Here is a 20,708-nt window from a genome sequence, read left to right as displayed (position 1 = left end):
GACCAGGTTGCTCAAAGCCCCATCCAGCCTGGCCTTGAATGCTTCCAGGGAGGGGGCATTCACAACCTCTCTGGGCAACATGTTCCAGTCTCACCACCCTCACAGTAAAGAATTTCTTCCTAACATCTAGTCCAAACCTATCCATTTCTAGTTTGAAGCCACTTCCCCTCGTCTGTTTGCTACATGCCCTTGTAAGAAGTTCCTCCCCAACTTTCCCGTAGGCCCACTTCAGGTTCTGGAGGGACTCTAAGATCCCTCAGAACCTTCTCCTCTTCAGGCTGAAGTGCCCCAACTCTTGATACACAATATCATTGCATCATCCATTTAGAAATTTCAAGCTGCTTTTTACTCTCTTTTTCCTTCTACACTTTCAGATGTTTCTCTTTAAAAACAGGAAGAAATGCTTACCTACAGAAGACCTTTTGATTCTCATCAACATGCGGCTTGTTTATAACTCATTTTAACAAATCTGTAAATCCTATACTTAACATCTCTGTCCTTTAGATTAAACAGTTCCTGCTTTCTGTCATTTCTGACTGCACTACCCCCAAAACACTCTTGGAAGGTAACTGAGAAGTCTCTCATTTCTTTTCCCTGCTTGTCTTTGTCTTGCCTGCAGCAAAGGCTTTTTGCTTACTCTCAAGACTAGTAGCAAGTCTTTGCTTTGTAGATGCAATGTGCTCATGGCACAGGCAGTGCCACCTACCAACTTACTGATGTCTAATAGCTGGGAATCTACTGCCTCTCTCCCATGTTGTGCCACTCTCACTGCCAAGAACTTACTGCAAAAATTCTTGCTCAGTTCCAAACACACTGTCTTGCATTAATACTAGATAATTTTCTCCACTTCCTATACTCTCGTCATAAAGGTCATTCTGCAAAGTCTGTTTAATATCTGAGGTCCTTCTCCATATCAGAGTAACTCCCAGCTTTGCATCATCAAAACTTCAGCAGCACTGCCTAATCTGTTGCACTGGGGTTTTTAAAATTATTAAATTAATAAGATCGAAGATCACTAGTTGTAGTGCTTCGTATCACCATCTCCTTCCACTGACATTCAAGATGTTAGCACAGCCAAATCCCTCACCTAACTGACTAGTACAGAAAAAATAATCTGTTTTACACATTTATAAGTCTAACCTCATCTCTCCCTCTGAAAAGGGTCTTTTCTCATTTGTTTCTTATCTCACTGCCAATGCACTGCAAAAATGTAATAATTTCTCCCTCAACAAATGGAGGAAACTGTCTTACCTTTAGAAGAGGGATAAACTCTCAGACATTAATTCCAACGAAGATAACAGTTTAAAAAGCTGAGGCTGGCTTACCTCCTAGTAACTTGTTCCTGTGCCTATATCCTTAATCTATACTTATCTTGTCACGTGATTGATATAAGATATAAGATTGTTTGCAACAACCAGTTCTTCACTCATGTTTTTTTATTATTTTAACTTGAATTCAGAAAAACAACATCAGCTTTTGTTGGTTTAGTTACTGTCTATGCAGAAACCTCCTGGCTATTGCATTTTATGACACCTGTACTCTACAAGTACTAGCTGCATTTGTCCTGGGATATCCCTGCAAGCCTTTCCTGCAGCGAAAACTGTTGCAGGATTCTTACACAGAATTTTAGCAAAGTACAGAGTTTTTGTTGGCTTTGTAGAGTGAACAAAACCTGCAAGATTTAGAGCAGATGATGAGAAGACCCCACTCTATTTACTTTAAAAAGTGGTTTCGATCCCCGTCTTTTTACCCATACCATGGTCTTCTTAGCTCCTTCTGATTTACTACAAGAGCACAAAATGCTACTTCATTTTACTTTCACCTTTGTAATTCCTATGAGAATAGATACTCTGTACACTCTACAATGTCTTGAGAGCCAGCTCTTCCTCTTTTAGTCTTGCTAAACTGCTCGCTTCCATTTTTCCCCACCACTGTTTCTGGTATAATTGCTTTGTTCCTGGGACACTTTCTTTTAGAGCATTACAGACAGAGTAACTCACTTTCACTACCAGTTTCACTCCTCTGGCTACTGTTCTAACACTGTTTGCCCAAAACCTCTTTAAATCATTACTAGTATAGTTTCTCCTTGTTCTGCTGCTCCACTCACTTTTGTCTATTGCCATAATCTCTTTCACTTGATCCTCTTATTCCTGTGTATTAAAGCCAGATTTAGATAATAAAAAACTAATCTTGAGGCATTACTGCACTCATTCAAAAACTTAACAAGATAACAATACTTAAAGCTATAAGTTATAAAAAATGAAACTAAACCAATCAAACAAAAAAACCTAAATTCACAAACTATTTGCTGTGACACAAGCACCTACAACTGTTTACTATAATTTACTAGTAAAGGACTTCACACAAAATCAAAAAAGTCAGTGCACACAACAGTTACACTGATAACAGAACAACTATTACTTGCACAGTCATTCTGGTTGATGGTGACCGGTATCTTTAAACGCCAGGCACATGAAGTCCACATTTGGTGGAATTCGGAGAGGTAGTCACTAGCTTATTGTTCAAGTGCCTCTCAGGGCAGACTAATTTGGCATGCAGAGAGGCCTAGGGACTTTACAATTCTCATGAAAAATTAAAATCAAAGATGCAGTTTACTGTTCAGTATAGGAAAGGAAAATGAAGAAGGCAAATACTTCAACCAGAACCAAAAGGCACATTGGCAGTTGTATGAAGAATAGTATCTACCTGTTCCAGAAGATTCAAACCATCAAATGCCACGTTACTAAAATAATCTGCTAACCTGTCTGGCTTTTTCTATATGACTGAATTTCCAGTACATTGGTGCTCAGCACCAGTCACATCCCTAATGTGATTGTGGTGCTCTGAGAGAACTAACCATCAACAAGTGAGAGTTAAAAGTGAACTAAAGCAAGCTGTTGTTCCCCAATGTACTCCTGCAAGCACACAGCTGTCTACAGCTACACATCATTGTAGATAGGATCTTCACTATATAGACTCTTAAAGCCAAACAGATTTTATATTTTCAATCTATTCCTCAAATGGGTTTTAATCAGTTTTCTTCCCTTCCGGGAAACCCTGGGATCCAGTTTTCCTGGAACTAGAGTTACTCAGCTGAAGATCTAAAGGCTCAAGATGTACAAAGGCAGCTGTGATGGAGGAAGAAAACCAGCAACCAGACTTCCCTAAATAGTCTACAGCTCTTGGGTGATGCACTCACAAGAATTCTTGTCCATTGGAATATGTAGGAATGGGCACAAGTCCCTGAGAAGTCAAGAACAGGAACCTGACTTTTTAGACTTTTTCCACCTAACAGAATTAACAAAACTCAAGGACTCCACCACATCACAGTATTCGCTGAAGTCAGTTAGGTCTAGACAATCACTTGTCTTCAGCTTCTCATCTCACACGTGACATCGTGGCAGGACACCTTTGACTCTGAGAGGTTCAGCAGCAGCCTGGAGGCTACAGGATAAACCCCAGGAGCTGTACAGTCATTTAATAGTTTCAGTAGATACCTCGACCTCGGTTTTAAATACTGGTTTAAAAAAGTAAAAATAAAAAGCCTAAAATTGAAAAAGATTTCTATTCCAATCATTTCCGTAGAAACTTTACTTTAAATATCTTCCCCTTTGTACCTGGCCTACTTTGATCAGTTTTTATAAATAAAATAATCCATTTAACCAGTTTTGTAGACATTTAGATGTTTTTGCTGGCTACACTACTGAGCCTACACACTTGCAATTGAGGTCACTAGCTCACATGAGTATAAAATTACAACTGCCAGAGGCTAACTTTAGCTCAGTTGTGCATTTTTAAACAGATATGCAATGCTATGTTTTGACCTCATGCAAATCCAGGGAAAAATAACTTTAAAATACAGTAAGTTTTATTAAAAGTCAAGAGATTTTTTACACATACTTGTATTCTTCTCCACTATATTCTTCTTTAATATGTTTTCAGTCTACACACAGAAATCCCAGTCATTTCCCTCCTTACACCTTACTTCGCAACCTACCAAGTGGTCCCAAGCTCCTTGGCAAAATGAGTTTTCCATAACACTGGGAAGCCTTCTCTCTTTATGTATATCAAAATAAAGATAAGAACATGCAGACTTTTTGTTTGTTTGTTATACATCACATTAACTTACAGCAGAGCTACTTCTGTGGGAAAGCTACATGTGATCTGACAAAGAGAAAATAAACAAACAGTGAAATGATACACTGCACCAGCTGTAACCTCCTCACAGTTACCACAGCCACTCTGTTTCCAGTAAGAACTCTACTGGATGTGACAATTTTTCCCTTTCAGTTTCCTATCTTCAGCTCACCAGAATCAGCTATTTCAAAGACTTTAATGAGTTCACCGTTCTCTTGTTCCACATGGAAACCTGTGAAGTCTTGCCATCAAGGGGATGGGCAAGAGAGTTCTCATGAACGACAGCCTTACCTAAATAAATCTCTCACCCAAGATTACAACTGTCAGAAATTTATTTCTGAGGACAGAAGAGTTGGAACTCATGTCACTTACTGAGGTTAGAGCATGACAACATTGCAGTCTCCTCTCTAAAATGAGACTGGAGCTTCCAGATATGAAAGCACAGTAATGGCTGTTAAGCTACAATGACTGAACGAAGCCAGTAAAAGACTGAAGAATCCACAACCACAAACTCTCAATAGTCAATAAAGACTCAGAGAAGATAATCCCCATCAACATCTACGCAATGATACTACAAATACATGGCAGATAGTTTCAGCCATGACTTTACTTTGGATTGTCAACTGTTTCAGTGCATCAACACAATGGTATTTTTTTCTATTTATTCTTCCACATATTTTTCTTTTTTCCTTTATGTCCACACTTTTTCTTTTCTTTTTAAGCACCTCTGGGCCAAGAAATACAGTGAACAGAAACACAATCCAATACATACCTACCCTCAGTAAATTCAATTCCAAATCTGAAAATTCTCTTCCTAAAATAGTTACCATCATACAACTTGAACAAGCATTAAATTAGCATTTATTTCAGTGTGTTTTTATCAAAAAAAGTTGCTCATCAGAAAATAATCTATTAAAATTAGGAAAAAATACTAATTTTAAATTTTTCAGCATTCAAAAACCAACACACTTCTTACCAAGAAAAAAAGCATTATATTTCAGAATTGCATTTAAAAACAAAGGATTGGAACACACACAGAGTGTAACAAATTTTATATGAAGGTTTCATGTTGTGTTTACCAATACACAGTCTACATGGTTGAATGCATGACCCAGTTACCCTGGACACTAAATGTAGCTACTATGTCATGCACAGGCTTTGTTCATTAGCATACTCGCATTGTGCAACAAATGGGAGGCAGTTTAAGTCAACATATCCTGCAACAGAATTTGTTTTAGCATGCTAGAAGCCTGAACATAGGCAGTTGATGCAGAAAAGCTAATTACTTCAAGATAACCAGTAAGTCTGACTCCGATGGTTCTTAACATCAGCCCTATAGCAAATCACAACCACACACACAAAAAAAGTAGTGAGAAAAAAGAATTTTTTTAAAAAAAAGGCAGGGGGGAAGAATAATACTTTCAACACAGAAGAAAATGGAATTTACACAGAAACATCTTCATGTGATTGACTAATTTTGAGTAACTTGATCTGTTTAATCAAACTAATTTTTCAGCACACAAAATACGTATTGCATTTAATTGTACTTGTGTGCATTCAGAAAGTGCCTGTAAGATTTTTGAATTAGTAGCAATGTTTTAAAAAGTCATAAACGTAACCATTCCTGTAAATGAAAATACATATCTTGGTTGCTATTCAGACCAACAACTATGGGCACATCAGGAATAAACTAGAAGAGCATTTGCATGAAATATTCATAACTCCTAGACATCATGAAACACTTAAGCCCTATTACACGCACAAATGTCTCCGGCTGCATCATGGATAGATGGAGATTCTCAAGACTGCTGAATACACACACACTTTTCACTACCTTTGCTTATGAAAAGTTGACATAGAATCATATAATGGTTTGGGTTGGAAGAGACCTTTAAGACCATTTAGTTCCAAATCCTCTGCTATAGGCAGGGATACCTCCCTCATCATACACAGTTAATATTTCCATCAGACCAAATACTCACAAGTATAAGCACATATATTTTAAATGTTTCCTTCAAAGTCTTGAAAATTTAGTCAGAAGACCTATACATTGCAGCTTTGTAAAACAGCTTCTAAATATCTATGCTTATTGTAAGCCTACATAAGAATCCAAATGACAGGTTTTAGTTGACCTTGCCCTGGCAGGTAGAGCATGAAGAAGGCAAATGAAGATAGTTTTGCCCCAATTTCTATATCTGAGTGGTGTTCAGTCTTCATTGTACTAAACATTCTCTCACCAGATGCAGCTCCCCAGCTTTGTTAAAATGGTTGTCTGCTACAGCCAACTAGCAAACGAGAACAGCTGAGAACACATGAACACACATCACATATATATATTTGATAGGTACAATACTTTAAACTTTGAACTTTTTCAGAAGAGAAGGTTTCCACTATTATTGACACTTTGCCCAAACACTCCTTACTAACCCTCACGGAGGGGTGGTTTTGTACTCATTACATGAGATGCAATGACCTCAGAGAAGTTACAAATAGCAATATACTCCATAATCAAATTTTGTAGGTATCAATACCAACCCTTTTTTTTTTGTGTGTGTGTGAAATGCAGTTGAGCCTTTACACACTCTATATAAACTTATGGAGACAATTTTATATTTCTTCCCAGTTTTTCATCCAGCTAGTCAAAACTTTGCCCTTTCTTCCACATGTATATGCTTGTCTGCCTCTGTGCCAACAAAGCACAGAGATATCTTCTTGAGACTAGGGGGCAAAAAGGCATGAAGCTTAAGTACTGGTGAAGTGAATCTGACAATTAAAATCCACCTAAATTGAGTCTTGCATCATGCTATCCTCCATCTCCAGATATCTGCAAATCACCTCTGCTTTTATGAAACTCTGCTGCTAGAGAAGTGTGGCATAGTCTTGTAGGTGTGTGGTGCCTACCTGATGCAGCTGACAACATGAGCCTGAAAGTGCATGGTAGCAGTTTTCTTCAAATCCAGTCAAATCTGCTCTTCAGTCCCAAGCAAACAAAAGATAAAATAAAACTCTACCAAAGTAGAGAACTGGCTCAACCAGCTATTTTTTCCTTATCTTAAACAACTGCTCCAAAGTTGTCCAGGAACATATCTTTATATATTTCAACTCTAAAGCATAGGTTTGAAGACAGCTTCACAACTCATTTGCCTCAGCTTTGTAACATTAGATCTCTCAGTCTACAATAGCTCCACTTCAGACAGGGACAGAAACCCAGGCAGCCCCCACAGAATGGTACTAAAGCAAATAGTTTGCTGAACACTAACTAACACTGACTGAGGAATTGGTAGATTAAACTTGTTAAGAATAGCTTTCTCCTTCTGGATTTGCCTAACACTATATACTTTAAACCCAACTGGTTTTATTTGCGAAGAAGCAACCCTATAGATTTATTTAGACCACGAAGAACAAATTGCATATGAAAAATTAATGAGAACCATAACATTTGTTCGCAGTTAGAAGTTTCCACTTAAGAAACCAGGTGAATGAGAAAGTGTTGCGTCACTAAATGAGGGAAAAAAAGAAAAAGCAGCTCTTCAGAAAAGAAGAGCATAAATCCTTTTGAGCACAGTATTTGCTGTAATCGTGGGAACAGAGAGCAGTATAAGCCTGCCTGGAGACAAGTCTACATTTCGGAGAAAAAACATGGCTTATTTAAATATGTAATCTATTCTTCAATAAAAAAGGTATTTGTTGTTAATATCAAAAGATTAGCAGGCAGCTTCTGTTAAAGTTTGTTTATAAACAGCCACAATACACACAGACTTGAGTATTTAAGTTAAACATTTAAAATGCTTATAAAGCAATAAGAAAAACTCCACACAACAGCAGGCAAGATAAAGGAGCTTAAAAAAAACTACCTTTATAGAACATACTTTACTTCCACAGTAGCAGAAAGGTTGCATTAGTTTTAAAAAATATGTATCAAAAACTGTTTGCTTTCAGAACAGAAAAACATACAGCCCCAAACATTCAGGGTTTTTATTCATGCAGTATATCAGAAGTATGTAAGCTGCATGTTTATAATAATATGAGTGGAAAGGGTGTACATTAATCACATTACTATGCATTCTTACCCAGCAACTAGAACATATTTTCCATCTGGTTGATCCTTTAACCTTTCCAGCAGGGACAAACGTACTTTGGCTTTGGTTTGGCCATAGATTTCAATTTCATCTGTAAGCAATCCTATCTCCTTGGCAAGTACATCAACGGCTTTTGGACTCTGTGCTCGGGAAATCTCAATATCGCTGGAAAAGAAAACAAATAGGAGCCAGGAGATTTCTCTCAGCTTAGGTGGTCGACGACAGAACACAAAACAACAGCAAATACTCCAACAATGGGGTTATTGTAATCAGTTTTTCAATCCTCTCTCACATTTTATTAACCAAATCTAAATACTGGCTACACCTAGTATAATATTGAATACCACATGCAATGTTTGTTAATTGTTATACTTTCACAGAGTTCTCTCATTTAATCAGATTCCAAATACTACGTAATACTTTCATCTCAAGTTAGAGACCTATCTGCTGGATGGTCCAGCACATCCCAATGGAATGAATGTTTCTGTTTGTGTTTTGCTTCTCCTCCCTCCCAGGAAGTGCATGTAGCACATACACTTTAGTAAAAAGCACATATGTTGCTTGACCAAGAGTCACATAAACACATTAGCTAAACACGATACTCGTGCATGTTGTGCCTTTCATCAGAGGGCACCGCCAAGTGAGCCAAGCCTCACTACTCCCCCATGAGGTACTGGAAGATCAATTCACACAACTTTAAAGCAGTTAAATTGAAAGCTGCCACATATTAGAAGGTTAATGCACAGGGTTCAGACCAGAAGTGCATTGAGCTTATAAGCTTCTTCCTGCAAAGGCTGCAAGCGGCACCCTGAGAAAGAGGAAGAACACGGAGCAAGGGCTGCCTGAGGGAAAGTGGCTGCAGTCTGAGGCCACGAGGCATCCACAGTTCCTGACCTAGACCACCTGGGCTCTTTGGATATAATACCTCTTCATAGATTTTTGTTGTGTGAGCTTGACCTAGTTTTTCCTGAAGCTCCCCAAAGCTTTTAGCAGCTGTGAGCTTCAGCAGCAGTAGTGTCCAGGGCCAGGCACACAAGATTTGAAGAGTTGTCTCCCTTGGATTTGAATTGCTTGCACCACCATGAAAATTGGCTAAAAAAATTACCAAGAGATTAATTACTTTCAGCCTATCCAGGTTAAACTCCTTCCTGTACGCTTGCTTGATGACAATATTTTTTAAGACATAATCTGGCAACAGCATCAAAGCTAATGTCCTGGACTTTCAAACAGTCTGCAAGACCTCAAATATCCACAGATTAACACAGAACTATTGCCAAATCTCAACTCTAAGCATGGACTTCGCTGTTGTGCATCCACCAGCAAACCATCAGTTTGTGTCAGCTTGATTTCATGCATTTCTTTGAAGGTACAGATAACTTAAACTAGGACCATTATTCAATTATATCCAAAGGTACTTCTTAAACATGCTGCTTTTCCACCATGCAACACCTAAGTGAACACTCTCACCTAAGTGAGAAATCATCCAGTCATATGCTGACACAATCAAATACAATGGGGAAAGAAGCTACTCAACCACAGCACTCAGTGGGCTGCAGATCATTTTGTTGCATGTACTCAGCTGCAATCTGATCACTTTCAAGGATGTACCAAGCAAATCCTCTTGCATAGAAGGATATACCTTTGGCTTTCTTATGCATTTCTTCAAACACAATAAGCCATAAAAATGTATCAAGAACACAAGATGTAGTGGCTTACGAACATCACATGATACAGAATATTTAGTTTTCCTCAAACACTGTCTATAAAAACAACTTGAGTACCAAAGAAACATGGCAAGGTGATGGTACTGTGGTCTCTTGAAGGTTAAACCAAAGAAAAATTGTACAGTGACCTATTTTCACAATAAAGCAATTGATGTATTCAGAAAGGGAAGAAGAGTGTAGACTCAGGTGACAGAAAGTTAATGTGTTTTTTTGTTGTTGTTGTGTTGCTTTAAAAAAACAAAATCCTACTAAATAAAATCATTCTCCTTACTAAAAGACAGAAGCTATTTCAAACAGTTTTAAATAGTTTCAAATCTCAGGACAGACTATCAAGACTCTCTGCAGCAATCTCAGCCCTTCCTATTTCCCTCATCTCTCTTGCCACAAACACTGCCCTCTCTGAGTTCTGGAAGAAACAACTGGGCAATTAGGCTTTTCCCATCCTGCAGGCACCATAACTAGCAGAAAGTGGAAGGAGCAAAACTGATCTAACTGCACAGTTGTAACTAAGTTGAAAGAAAGAATTTTTAGATAAATAAATTACAAGTAGTTGTCAAGCAAAATTGACAGTGGATGTCAACTGTTCTCCTAGGTAAAACCACTGCTGTTGTCATTTCCTCATCTGAAGTTCCCTTAGGAACCTTCAACAACACATACAAAAAATGCATACATTTCCAGATGAAATGTATTTCCTAAAACACAGGAAACTGAAGACCTGATTACAACTAATCTTTAGAAAACTACATTTGCAGCTAGCTCTTTCAGTTTACAGTTATATATATTTGAAATACTAAAATTATTCTGTATGTTACACCATTCAATATTAAGCTGCAAATCTGCAACACCAGTTCTTCTGCGTGAATGAGAACTGTTAACCAAGAAGTACACTACTACCAGCATCAAAACATAATTTATGAAATGTAAGATTTAAAAGATGCGGGGAAGGCTCTACATCTACTCAGCATATGTCATGGAGATTTCTTTCTGTATATTTTAAGAAAATCCTCTATTCGTTTCCAAAACCTTTGGAAATACTTCAATTAACACCCAGTTCTCACAGAAATCAAAAAGCAGATGTTCCTAGTTTTAGTGCTTTAGCAGCTTTCCTCATTTTCAATGAAAACTCCATCTGCTTCCATACAATGTTGTGTACTGCAATAAGATTGTATTTTATTGCAGGATACCTTCCATCTGATACCATATTTTACATTTAAAAGGAAAAAGAGACATAAAGCTATAGAGTAATCAAATAAATGGAAGTCCTATTACCAGTTGCACTTTATAGCATTGTATATTAAATATGCATATATGTATATGATAAACACATATTGCCATTGAGGGGGTGGGAATGCTTTTTGGAGAGTTTTTTTGTCATCACATTCATGATAACACATGCTTTAATCTATTGTTTAAGTATATTATTCAAGGACATATTTTTCAAACTTTAACTCTCGGAGTATTATTACATGTTGGCCCAGGGAAAGCTCAAGAATTTCTTCCCCCTTGCAGCCCTGCATATGACAGAAAACTCATTCTTTTGGCATCTCTGTTTTAAATTACAAGTTGTGTCCATTCCCATTAAATGGTTGTAAGAGGCAGCAAAAAGTGAACTGAAGTGCTTGAAAAGAAAACATTTTACTACAGCTTTTCAAAAACAGAGCAATGGGATTCAGAAGCAGGCACACAAATATGCACACACAAATGTCAAAGACTTCCCTCATTATAAAACCTCCGTTCAAGCCCTTGGCTCCCCTCTTTGCCAGCCACCACAACCAACACACAGCAAGCACTTGAGCACAGCCAAGAGCTCCGGCTGCCTGAAACTTTGGAGGTGTCACCAACACCACTAGGGCAGACAAGAAACCCTGACACAGGCCTTGGGAGGAGAATGAGAGAAATTGATGGGAAATATTCTGGTTATAAGAATAAATGTGCTTCCTGCTCTTCACATAGAAAAGTTTAATTCAGAAGAAAATGTTTCTACTGAGGGAAGAAAATAAAAAAAATTCCAAATGCCATTGAAATCAAAGGGCCTTAAGTAGATCCATAAAATCTCTCCTCCATTTGAGTGACCTAACACTAGAACTTCTTATATTTTTTATTTCTCTTGATGTTCGACAAGGCTTCACCTCCCTCCTTCAGTGAAACCTTCCAGTTTTAGGTCTTCAAAAATAAAGGTAGGCACCAATGCACATCATAAAAATAAAAATTGATAGGAAGCAGAAGGCCATGGTCCCAGGAACGCATACAGCAAAAAGCACAACATGTAGACGAGGTAAGCAGATTAAAAATTAGGTACAAGATGTATTTAGATTCATTGTCACATTTAACACTTGGCTTGTTTTTTTTTTGTTTTGTTTTAAGAAAAAATAAAATAATTAAAAAAAAAGAACAAAAAACAAAACCACTTATTACCTAGGCACTGGTGAGAGGGGCTGAAGCTTCAAGCAGCGGATATCCCACTTCCTGAGCTGCTGGGACTGGATCCATCGCTCTGTATTCTTTACCATGTTCTGGTTTTAAAAGAAGAAATCAGCACACACCAGCTGCACCATAAATATTGAACGCTAATTTCAAATGATGTTGAGAGTATGTCAAAATAACCTTTTATGGCAAAAGCTAATTAAAAAAAACTAAAAAATCATTCCATCTCATGGCTTCAGGATGAAAGAAAAAACAACTGCTGCTCTATGACTGTGCCAATGATTGTTCAGATTTCAAAAGGTCACAAGGCCATTAACACATAAGTGGCAGAAAAAAAAAAATCTCTAATTAGGCACTCAAAGATTTTATTCTGGTTAAACTGAGAATTACTATTATTTTCTCTCATCTTAGAAAGAATGGAAGATATTAATTGCTTGCTGACTGTCTTGGCTGCTTCCAAATAAAACAACACATTTCTGGACCTTGTATCTATCACAGGACAAAAAACATGTGCAAGTACAAATAATCATCACAACCTTGTAAGAAAAAGTAACATTAGATTATTGATAAAAGTGCCTCTGGCAAGCTTTACTACTGTCATCAGAGCTGTGACACGTTTGATTTTTAACATAACTAAAAGCAATGGACACGACTCACCTCAACTGGTTAAGAATTGCTATGAAAATGGGAGGCAAACAGGATTATCAAAGGAGCAAAACAAAAATAAAAAAAATGAAGTTGTGGATGCAGTTTCTACAATTCACAGGAAGAGCAACAAGTTTTACCATGTTTGAAGTTACACCAACCTGCATTCGCATTGCTACTGCAAGAGAACAAACTGCATTTTCAGTAGTATTGCTATTTTTCTGACTGTAGTTTTGTTTCCCTGTAAAATAAGAATGTCACACAAACAAATTATGAGGCTTTTTGTGAGTGGAAACAAGTACACTTGGAGCTACCCCCAGACAAAGTAATTATGATGCTGACTTGAAAGGTAACAATGCCACTGCCAAAATTATAGGTAGCTTCTGCAATGCTTCAACTGAAATCACTGGAAAGGGCTGATACAGTGCAAAAATCAGAGAGCAACTGTATGCTCTGATGTGAATTTTGCCAATATACACATGCACATGACTAAACACAACATACTGGAAAAAGAAAATTGGGAGAACAGAGATCAAATCGAGGGTCCAATTGGACTTGATTAGGGGGGGAGGGGCAGTGGGGAGATCAAGGGGAAAAACAAACAAAAAATACATACATGAGCATGGTAAGATTGTCTTCTTTTTCATACCCTCACTGCAGTGAAAGAGAACAATGAAATGACCTGAAAATTCTACACAGGACCATTAAAAAGCCTCTGAGCAGCAAAAGTTATCTTTGTGTACATACCATTAAAAGCAGTCTGCAGCGGCTGTACAATGCAGAGTGACTTCCACTTTAAAGTTATGATTGTTTCTAGTGGCAACTTATTATACAATTACCATACATTAGCTACCCTAACTAAACATATCCTTTGTTGTTTACCCAAAATCCTCCTTTTGGCTTGTTCTTTCACTGTTGCATATTGACTTTTATCTAGATACAGTTTCTCCAAGATAAAATTCACATCCTAGTCTCTATGGGCATAGCACAGCCCTTGTCTCATTAAGAAGGGCGTAGACATAATTACAATAAAAGATAATAACTGTACACTGACAGCATTAGCCTCTCTCCCCAAGGGGAATTGGAGCACAAACCCTGACCTACTCAAGCTCTCTCTGCACTCACCCGCCTGCAGCCATCCCAAAACGCCCACCTCACCTCAGAGCCACAGCCCCCACGGCAGCAGACCTTGGGAGCTTCAGGCTAAGCCCAGTGCCCAGCAGAAGTGCTGCAGCACCAGCTCATGCCCTCACACCAGCACTGAGAGGCAGGGGCTTACCTGCAGGCAGCCTCAGTCTTGCTCAGAGCACTGTCACACCCTTCCTTAACCTGTCTTGCCAGCAGACATCTGCACTTCAGTGCTGAAGCCAACTGGGCAGTAAGAGACCAGTCCTGACGCTAAACTCAGAAAGTATCTAAAAGGCCACCTTCTTGTATTAACACTTGCTGTTAAAAAAATAATAATTTCTGGAAATACGTTCAGCTCAAGCACAGGAGTTTTACTGGAAGAGCCCATCAGAGTCATAAGCTAAGCATTGCTGCCTTGAGACGGGGCTGGGAGAGCTGCCAGAGAGACAAATGAAGTAGGAAGAATGGAGTTTAAAAACCCCCTTTCAGACAGCTGTGCTTTACAGAAATATCTCAACTTTTTGTTTTTTGGCTTAATGTGATTTCTTTATCAGGACAAAGCTAGCATGCACGTAAATACATATTGGCATTGGATGTTTCCCTTCAATAAAGTGCATCTCCCAGCCTGCCTACACTACGCGCTTACCATACTAACACTAACCAGACTTTTACAGAGTGAAGGTGAAGCCAGAGCATACATGAGCTAAGAGGACAACCACAGGATTGCAGCAGCTCACTCGGGATACATTTTCCAGATGGGAGCTGGAGTAATGCTCTCTTGCCTTGGGTTTTGGCCAGAAGACCAGCTGAACTGCAGGCACTGTGCTCCCTCCTCTGCCTCACCCTGACGAAGGCCCATCTACTGGCAGCACATGGCCATGCAAGCAGGCAGATGGGATTAGAATGGAGATGTGAGAAAAGGTCCTATTTCTCACTTAGATAATTAAACCACATGGGCTTGAGCTTTTCAGTGACCTTAATGGAGCTGGTCATCAAATCCCAAATAATCTTGGCCCTTTTTGTTCAGATGTTCTTCATTTCTATACATTTACAAGTCAATACAATATTTTCCTGCAAGAGGTGCTAGATTACAGAATTATTAGTGCAGCAAAATAAGAGGTTGTACTGCCAGAAATTTTAGAATTGCGATCATTTTAAAACATCAGATCAGATTTAAAAAAAAAAGAAAGAGAGAGAAAGAATTCCATCATTTTGAAGCAAGCACTTTTAGCTCACATCACTACAGTGATTAGTTTACATCACTACAGTTGCCAAATACAACCATGTTCTTGCAAATTTAGGAGTGCTTTTGAAACATGGCCATGTGTTAAGCTACACGAGGTAGAAATCTGGCCACCATCTAGCAACAATACAAGTCACTTCACAGCCATTGTTGCTTTCAGGTTTTGTACAGCTCCTGTGGCCCCAACACAAATGCGGAGTTGGAGAATTCTACAAGAGAAAACCTGTAACCACTTCTGAGCATGCCAGCCAAACAGATTTCACTATGCATTGAAAGTGAACAGTCATTTGTAAGAGCCAGTGGTTTCTCCAAGGCCATAACTACTCCAAAATATACTTCTAATAAATACCTTGCAATTAAACTAAGTGCATTCTTCCTGTCAGACGGACACCTGTGTTTCATGTACTTCTCGAGCAAGTCTTCAGGCCAGCATTTCTAAAAGCTACTAAAACGTGTTTCTGCTGTTCTTCCAGAGTTTCTCCAAGTTTTTGACAATCTCAAAAGCATAAGCATAAAAACAGATGAACACTTGTCATGGTTTTGTGATTTTCGGTTATTGGTATTCCACATCATAACATCATGTAGTGGACATACCTAGTTCTCAGAAGAGAAGGACTACTACAGTCCCCACGGTACTTTGCTCCTTTGTTACCATTTTCCAGCCGGAGGGAAAAGATAGAAGCTCGCAGTATAAAAACTTGCAGATCACGAGACCTCGTCCCTTTTTTCCGCCGTCTCTCGTCTTGGCAGCACCTCGCTCTCCAGCCACCTTATCGTCGGTAGTAGAGTAAGGCCTACCTTGATTTTGGGACATTCTCTCTCTCTGTGTTGGATTTATCAGCTTAAATTGTAATTATATTGTATTATAGTGTGTTGTTTTGCATTCCGATATTTTATTTAGTAAATTAGTTTGTTTCTCCTCAGATTGTTGCCGCTGTTCTTTGCTCTCAGGGCCATCTCCCTACCCTTTTCCCCTTTCCCCTTTTCCCGGGACGTGGGCCCTTGGGTCCCCCGTCCCCTTTGTCACGGAATCGGGCCTAACGCCCGTAAACCGTTGACAACACTAGATACATAAGTTTATTTTTAAACTATCTTTTTAGTATCTCATACCGCCTTTTCAAAGAAATGCCGTACTTTAACAGAGACAACCGCTGCAATGTGAAAAACACAAAAAACTCAATTGGCACATAGCAAGTATTTTTTTTCCTGCCTTAAGAATGAGTTTCGCTGTGGTACATGAACATATTTCAGATGTTTTAACATAGTTTTCCCAACAGCACTTATTTTTTTTTTTAAGGGAAATACTGATATTATCAATGGTTCTATAGAGCAAATAGGTCTTGAGACTTAGGTATCTTAAAGCCACGTCAAGAGGTTACAATGTGTAAATTTGGGGTCTGTGAAGGGACGATCTAGGTTTCACCTGCAATGGAATGTGGGAACTGGGTATCAGGAAGCGACACTTCCATCAGTAGTACACAGAGCCAAGGGAGTTCAGTCACTAGCACTGCCCGCTCAGGCTACAGGGGCTTACCCCATCTTGCTTTCACAGAGCCGCAGCTCCACCCCAAGTGGGACAACTCAGTGGCTCCTACTGAAGAGGACTAAAATGAGGAGCGGCCACTCCTTTTCATTTATATATTTATAGGTGTTACTGGTCTACCTTCATACTCTCTATTTGTGTCCCTCTCTTTCTTTCCCATTCCTACTTTATGCAAGAGTGTTGCACCCGTAGGTCAGGTATCTGTTGAGGAGACCTGTGCTCCAAGTAGATGCCTAATAGGCCTTCTCTGCAAATACTTAACAATTATGTCCCATTGACCTTGTGTAAAACAAGCACCAAAGAATCAAGGAGTCCCCTTGATTCCCCCTAGGCTAGCATAACATGATTTCCCCCCACCTCTCTTTGGTATAAGAAAACACAAAATATTTTTTGGAAAAGTTGCACAGTGTTAGCAAGGAATAAGGCTTGGTGCACTCCCCTCAGATCCCTATGAAGATCAGAGCATGGTTCTGGGAGAAGGAAGAGGAATGTCTAAATGCACTCGACTGTCCAAAGGCATTTGACCCAGATCTCCCACATCTGCAGGATATCAAGATGGACAACAAAGGGTATCTCTTGCTAAGGCCACACTTTACATGGGAACAGCAGCTGCCTTATTATAAACCTGGCCTTGCATTAACTCGGCTTGAAGTTTCTGCTTAACTTGCCCTCAGGAAACATACCTAGTTTGAGAATCATACAGTTATTTCTCCTAGTTCTTATGCCCATTTCCCCAGTTTTATATCAATAGATGTTAATAAGTAAACTGCACACTTGTGATTAGTTAATGCGCTTTGCTAGATCTATCACATTACACATCTACTTCTTTATTTTTCTATTCTTTCACAACATGGTGCCATCAGGTCACCAAACAATCAAATTGGTACATGTACTATAAAAAACATAAAATATCCAGAGACACTTACAGTTGTTGAAGGAATTTTAAAGGAAATGCAATTCTAGCAGTGGTATATAGTAACTTCTGGGAAGCTTTCTTAGTTTTATTTCTAATAAAATGCTGCAGAGTTTCTCACTGGATAAATTAATGAACCTATGCCTCCTCTCCAACTAGATTATATTAAAGGGAGTGAGGAAAGAGAAATACAAATTTATTTTGTATGAGTAAGAGTTGCAGGGGACATCTTGCCTTCTCTGAGATATGCATTATTTATCTAGTCCCTCCCACATCATTCTCTGCGTTGCATTTTGCAAATATTCTTCCCATCTCATCTTTAACCCACCCTCCAGTTGAGACGGCAGAATTCAAAAGGTAACAGGCTGTACAAACCAATGCTGAAATAACAGGTCATCCAATGACCTCTGAATGAATCCATGGGATCACTGCTAATTTAACAATCCTGGTGTGAAGAATCTATTCCAGTATCTCCTCCTTCACCTGACATTTTTTTCTTATTTACACATCAGAGATACATGTATTCATCCCCTGTGTACAAACACCCACCGTCAAAGGCTCCCTCCCAAAAATGTAGCTTTTGATCACAAACTGTGGTCACTAACATGCCACACACTTTTTTTCAAAGACTTGTTGTATGTCACTTTCAAGAACTGCTCACTTTTAACTTTGCTTACCTGACAGCAAGTCAGGAGAACAGTTGATGATGGTGGTTCCAGGTTTTAGCCAGCTCACAGGGACACTGTCAGGCTTCGGACTGTCAACTACCACCACATCTGCATGATGAAGCTATGAATAGCCCAAAATCCAAACACCCCCCCCCCCCCCAAAAAAAAAGAAGTATTTAATCTTAGAAGTACATTCTTGAATATGCAAATTATTTTCCAATTATATAAGCAATAATATTTTGAGCAGAGTTTTTGCAAACAAAATCCAAACCGATGGATGGATTCTTACCACACATTAAATTTATGAACAACAGCATTTAAAATTGGAAAAAAAAAAAAAAAAACACCAAAAATACCCAACCTGTAAATTGAGGAAGTAGAGTCAGAGACAGCGCCAATTACATTTTATGGGAATTACACATTTTCATCAAATAAGCCCCATCATTGTTCAAAGTACTGTCCAATAAAGTAACTTGGAGAGAATTAAAGAGAACAACTGAAAGACAGTAAGTAGGTAATTATGAAGAGTACAGTCAGCTTATCTGAATGAAAAAACTTAGACAACTCTCAGAAACACAAGATGACCCGATCTGCAAACATCAATGCCTTTGAAGCATACCAATTAAAGCTTCTTTTCCCCTCTCAGCTCATGTTTGCTAATCAGTGTCTCTGATTTAGTTCAGCCTTACAGATGTTGGAGCAAAAATGCTTACTTAAAAATTCTTACAATCAAAGAAATAAGTGTCTTTCTTTCCTCCCTATTCTGTAACAGGGCTCTGTAACAATTATTGGAATCAACATGAGACAAGGGATAGCACCAGAGACAGATGTATAAAGATCCACTCAAACAGGAAATATGGGCACAGCATTGACCCAAAAATCTTATCAGAGAGACAGCAATTTTGGAAATTTTTTTGAAAAATGTAAATAAATGCCAACTGTCACAATCTTCAGAAACCTCTCAGTGAACTGATTTGTGACTGACAAGCACTCCAGCTTCTTTTTTGGCCAACAGTGCTCTGATGCATCTCTGCCCAGCACTCCTGCCAAGAAAGAACAGCTACAAATTCTATCAGGATAGCACGTTTTTGGCACAGCTGAGCATCCAGGAGGGGAACTGCGGCGGAAAAGGCAGAAAGCTAAGAAAGCTCAGTCTCCTGAGAGGACACATGGATGGTCTAACCCTCCTCAGAGATTCACATGTGGAAACATAGCCAAATGTGTGGGAGAAGGCTTACTTGCTTGACAGATGACTAATGCTACAAGCCAATTCAGGCTTCAACTAGAAGTCCTATGATTGCCTGCAAACATACAGTCTCAACAGCCATTCAGTCTTATCCAAATTGCCTATGCTTCTGTGTCTGCTGCAAGTATCAGCTTACATGCCACTCCTAGGAGGTCACATAAGTAGTAATGCTTGACCAGTGTCAAGTCAAATTATACTGTGGAATTTGCACGCAAATTTGGATAAAATGACACTGTACTCAGTACACTCTTGTGTACCGAGAGTACAAGAAGCAAACCTCTCCTACAAAACAAGGCAGCTGCTACCATAACATCAACACAGAGAAAAACAGTTATTATTTCCAGTTACATGTATACAGTATTTTCGTAACAAAAATGTAATTCATATTCTATCAGTTATAATTCATATACTGATGGTCAGGAATATCATTCCATGCAAAGCCTCTGGGACAGGGATTCTGAGCTTCATACACTGCTTCACATCATGAAGCTATGAACCAGCTGAGAGTTGTATGCAACAAGATATAATCTTGATAAATTTTCAGACAACATATATCAGATCAATTCTATCATAAGTAACTATAGTGACAGAAAACAACTGCCCAAACATTCATTTCTATGACTACGAATCATTATGTTCAAAGATGTTAACAGCTGAACACAATCGATTTTATAGACAACATTAGCACACTGGATGGCTGAAGTTGCTCGTATCCATAAGAGCATTGAAAAAATAGACAAACCCTTCACCTCATTGCCCTACCCTACTGCCACCATGAAAAAAAATTTATCACAGGGCACAGAACGGTTGTCCTATAGGCTGAGGATGTACTGAGCTCAGAGCCCTCCTCCCATGATTTCCTTTTCATGGAATCATAACATAATTTGTGTTGGAAGGGACCTCAAAAGGCCATCTCTCTTCACTCCCCTGCAATGAACAGAGGTACATACAGCTAGAT

At 38.8% G+C, this 20,708-nt stretch overlaps 1 protein-coding gene across 5 annotated transcripts in view; it reads right to left on the bottom strand.

Moving 5' to 3' along the window:
- Positions 1-20,708, bottom strand: part of MTHFD1L (methylenetetrahydrofolate dehydrogenase (NADP+ dependent) 1-like) — a 148,499-nt gene that overhangs the window by 114,090 nt on the left and 13,701 nt on the right. For 4 of the 5 annotated variants that reach the window (XM_021390182.1, XM_021390184.1, XM_021390181.1 and 1 more), the window contains exons 8-11: positions 18,514-18,625; positions 13,171-13,250; positions 12,356-12,453; positions 8,208-8,381 (exon numbers count right to left, since the gene is read on the bottom strand). In XM_021390182.1, the coding sequence (XP_021245857.1) occupies positions 8,208-8,381; positions 12,356-12,453; positions 13,171-13,250; positions 18,514-18,625 (464 nt within the window). Of the gene's footprint in view, positions 1-8,207; positions 8,382-12,355; positions 12,454-13,170; positions 13,251-13,625; positions 16,008-18,513; positions 18,626-20,708 lie in introns of those variants that run through there. The other variant, XM_021390185.1, reaches the window with a different exon arrangement.

This window comes from Numida meleagris, chromosome 3 (assembly GCF_002078875.1).
Source record: "Numida meleagris isolate 19003 breed g44 Domestic line chromosome 3, NumMel1.0, whole genome shotgun sequence".
NCBI lineage: Eukaryota > Metazoa > Chordata > Aves > Galliformes > Numididae > Numida > Numida meleagris.
The sequence above is the reverse complement of the archived record's forward strand: the minus strand, read 5'-3'. Positions and strand labels throughout refer to the sequence as shown.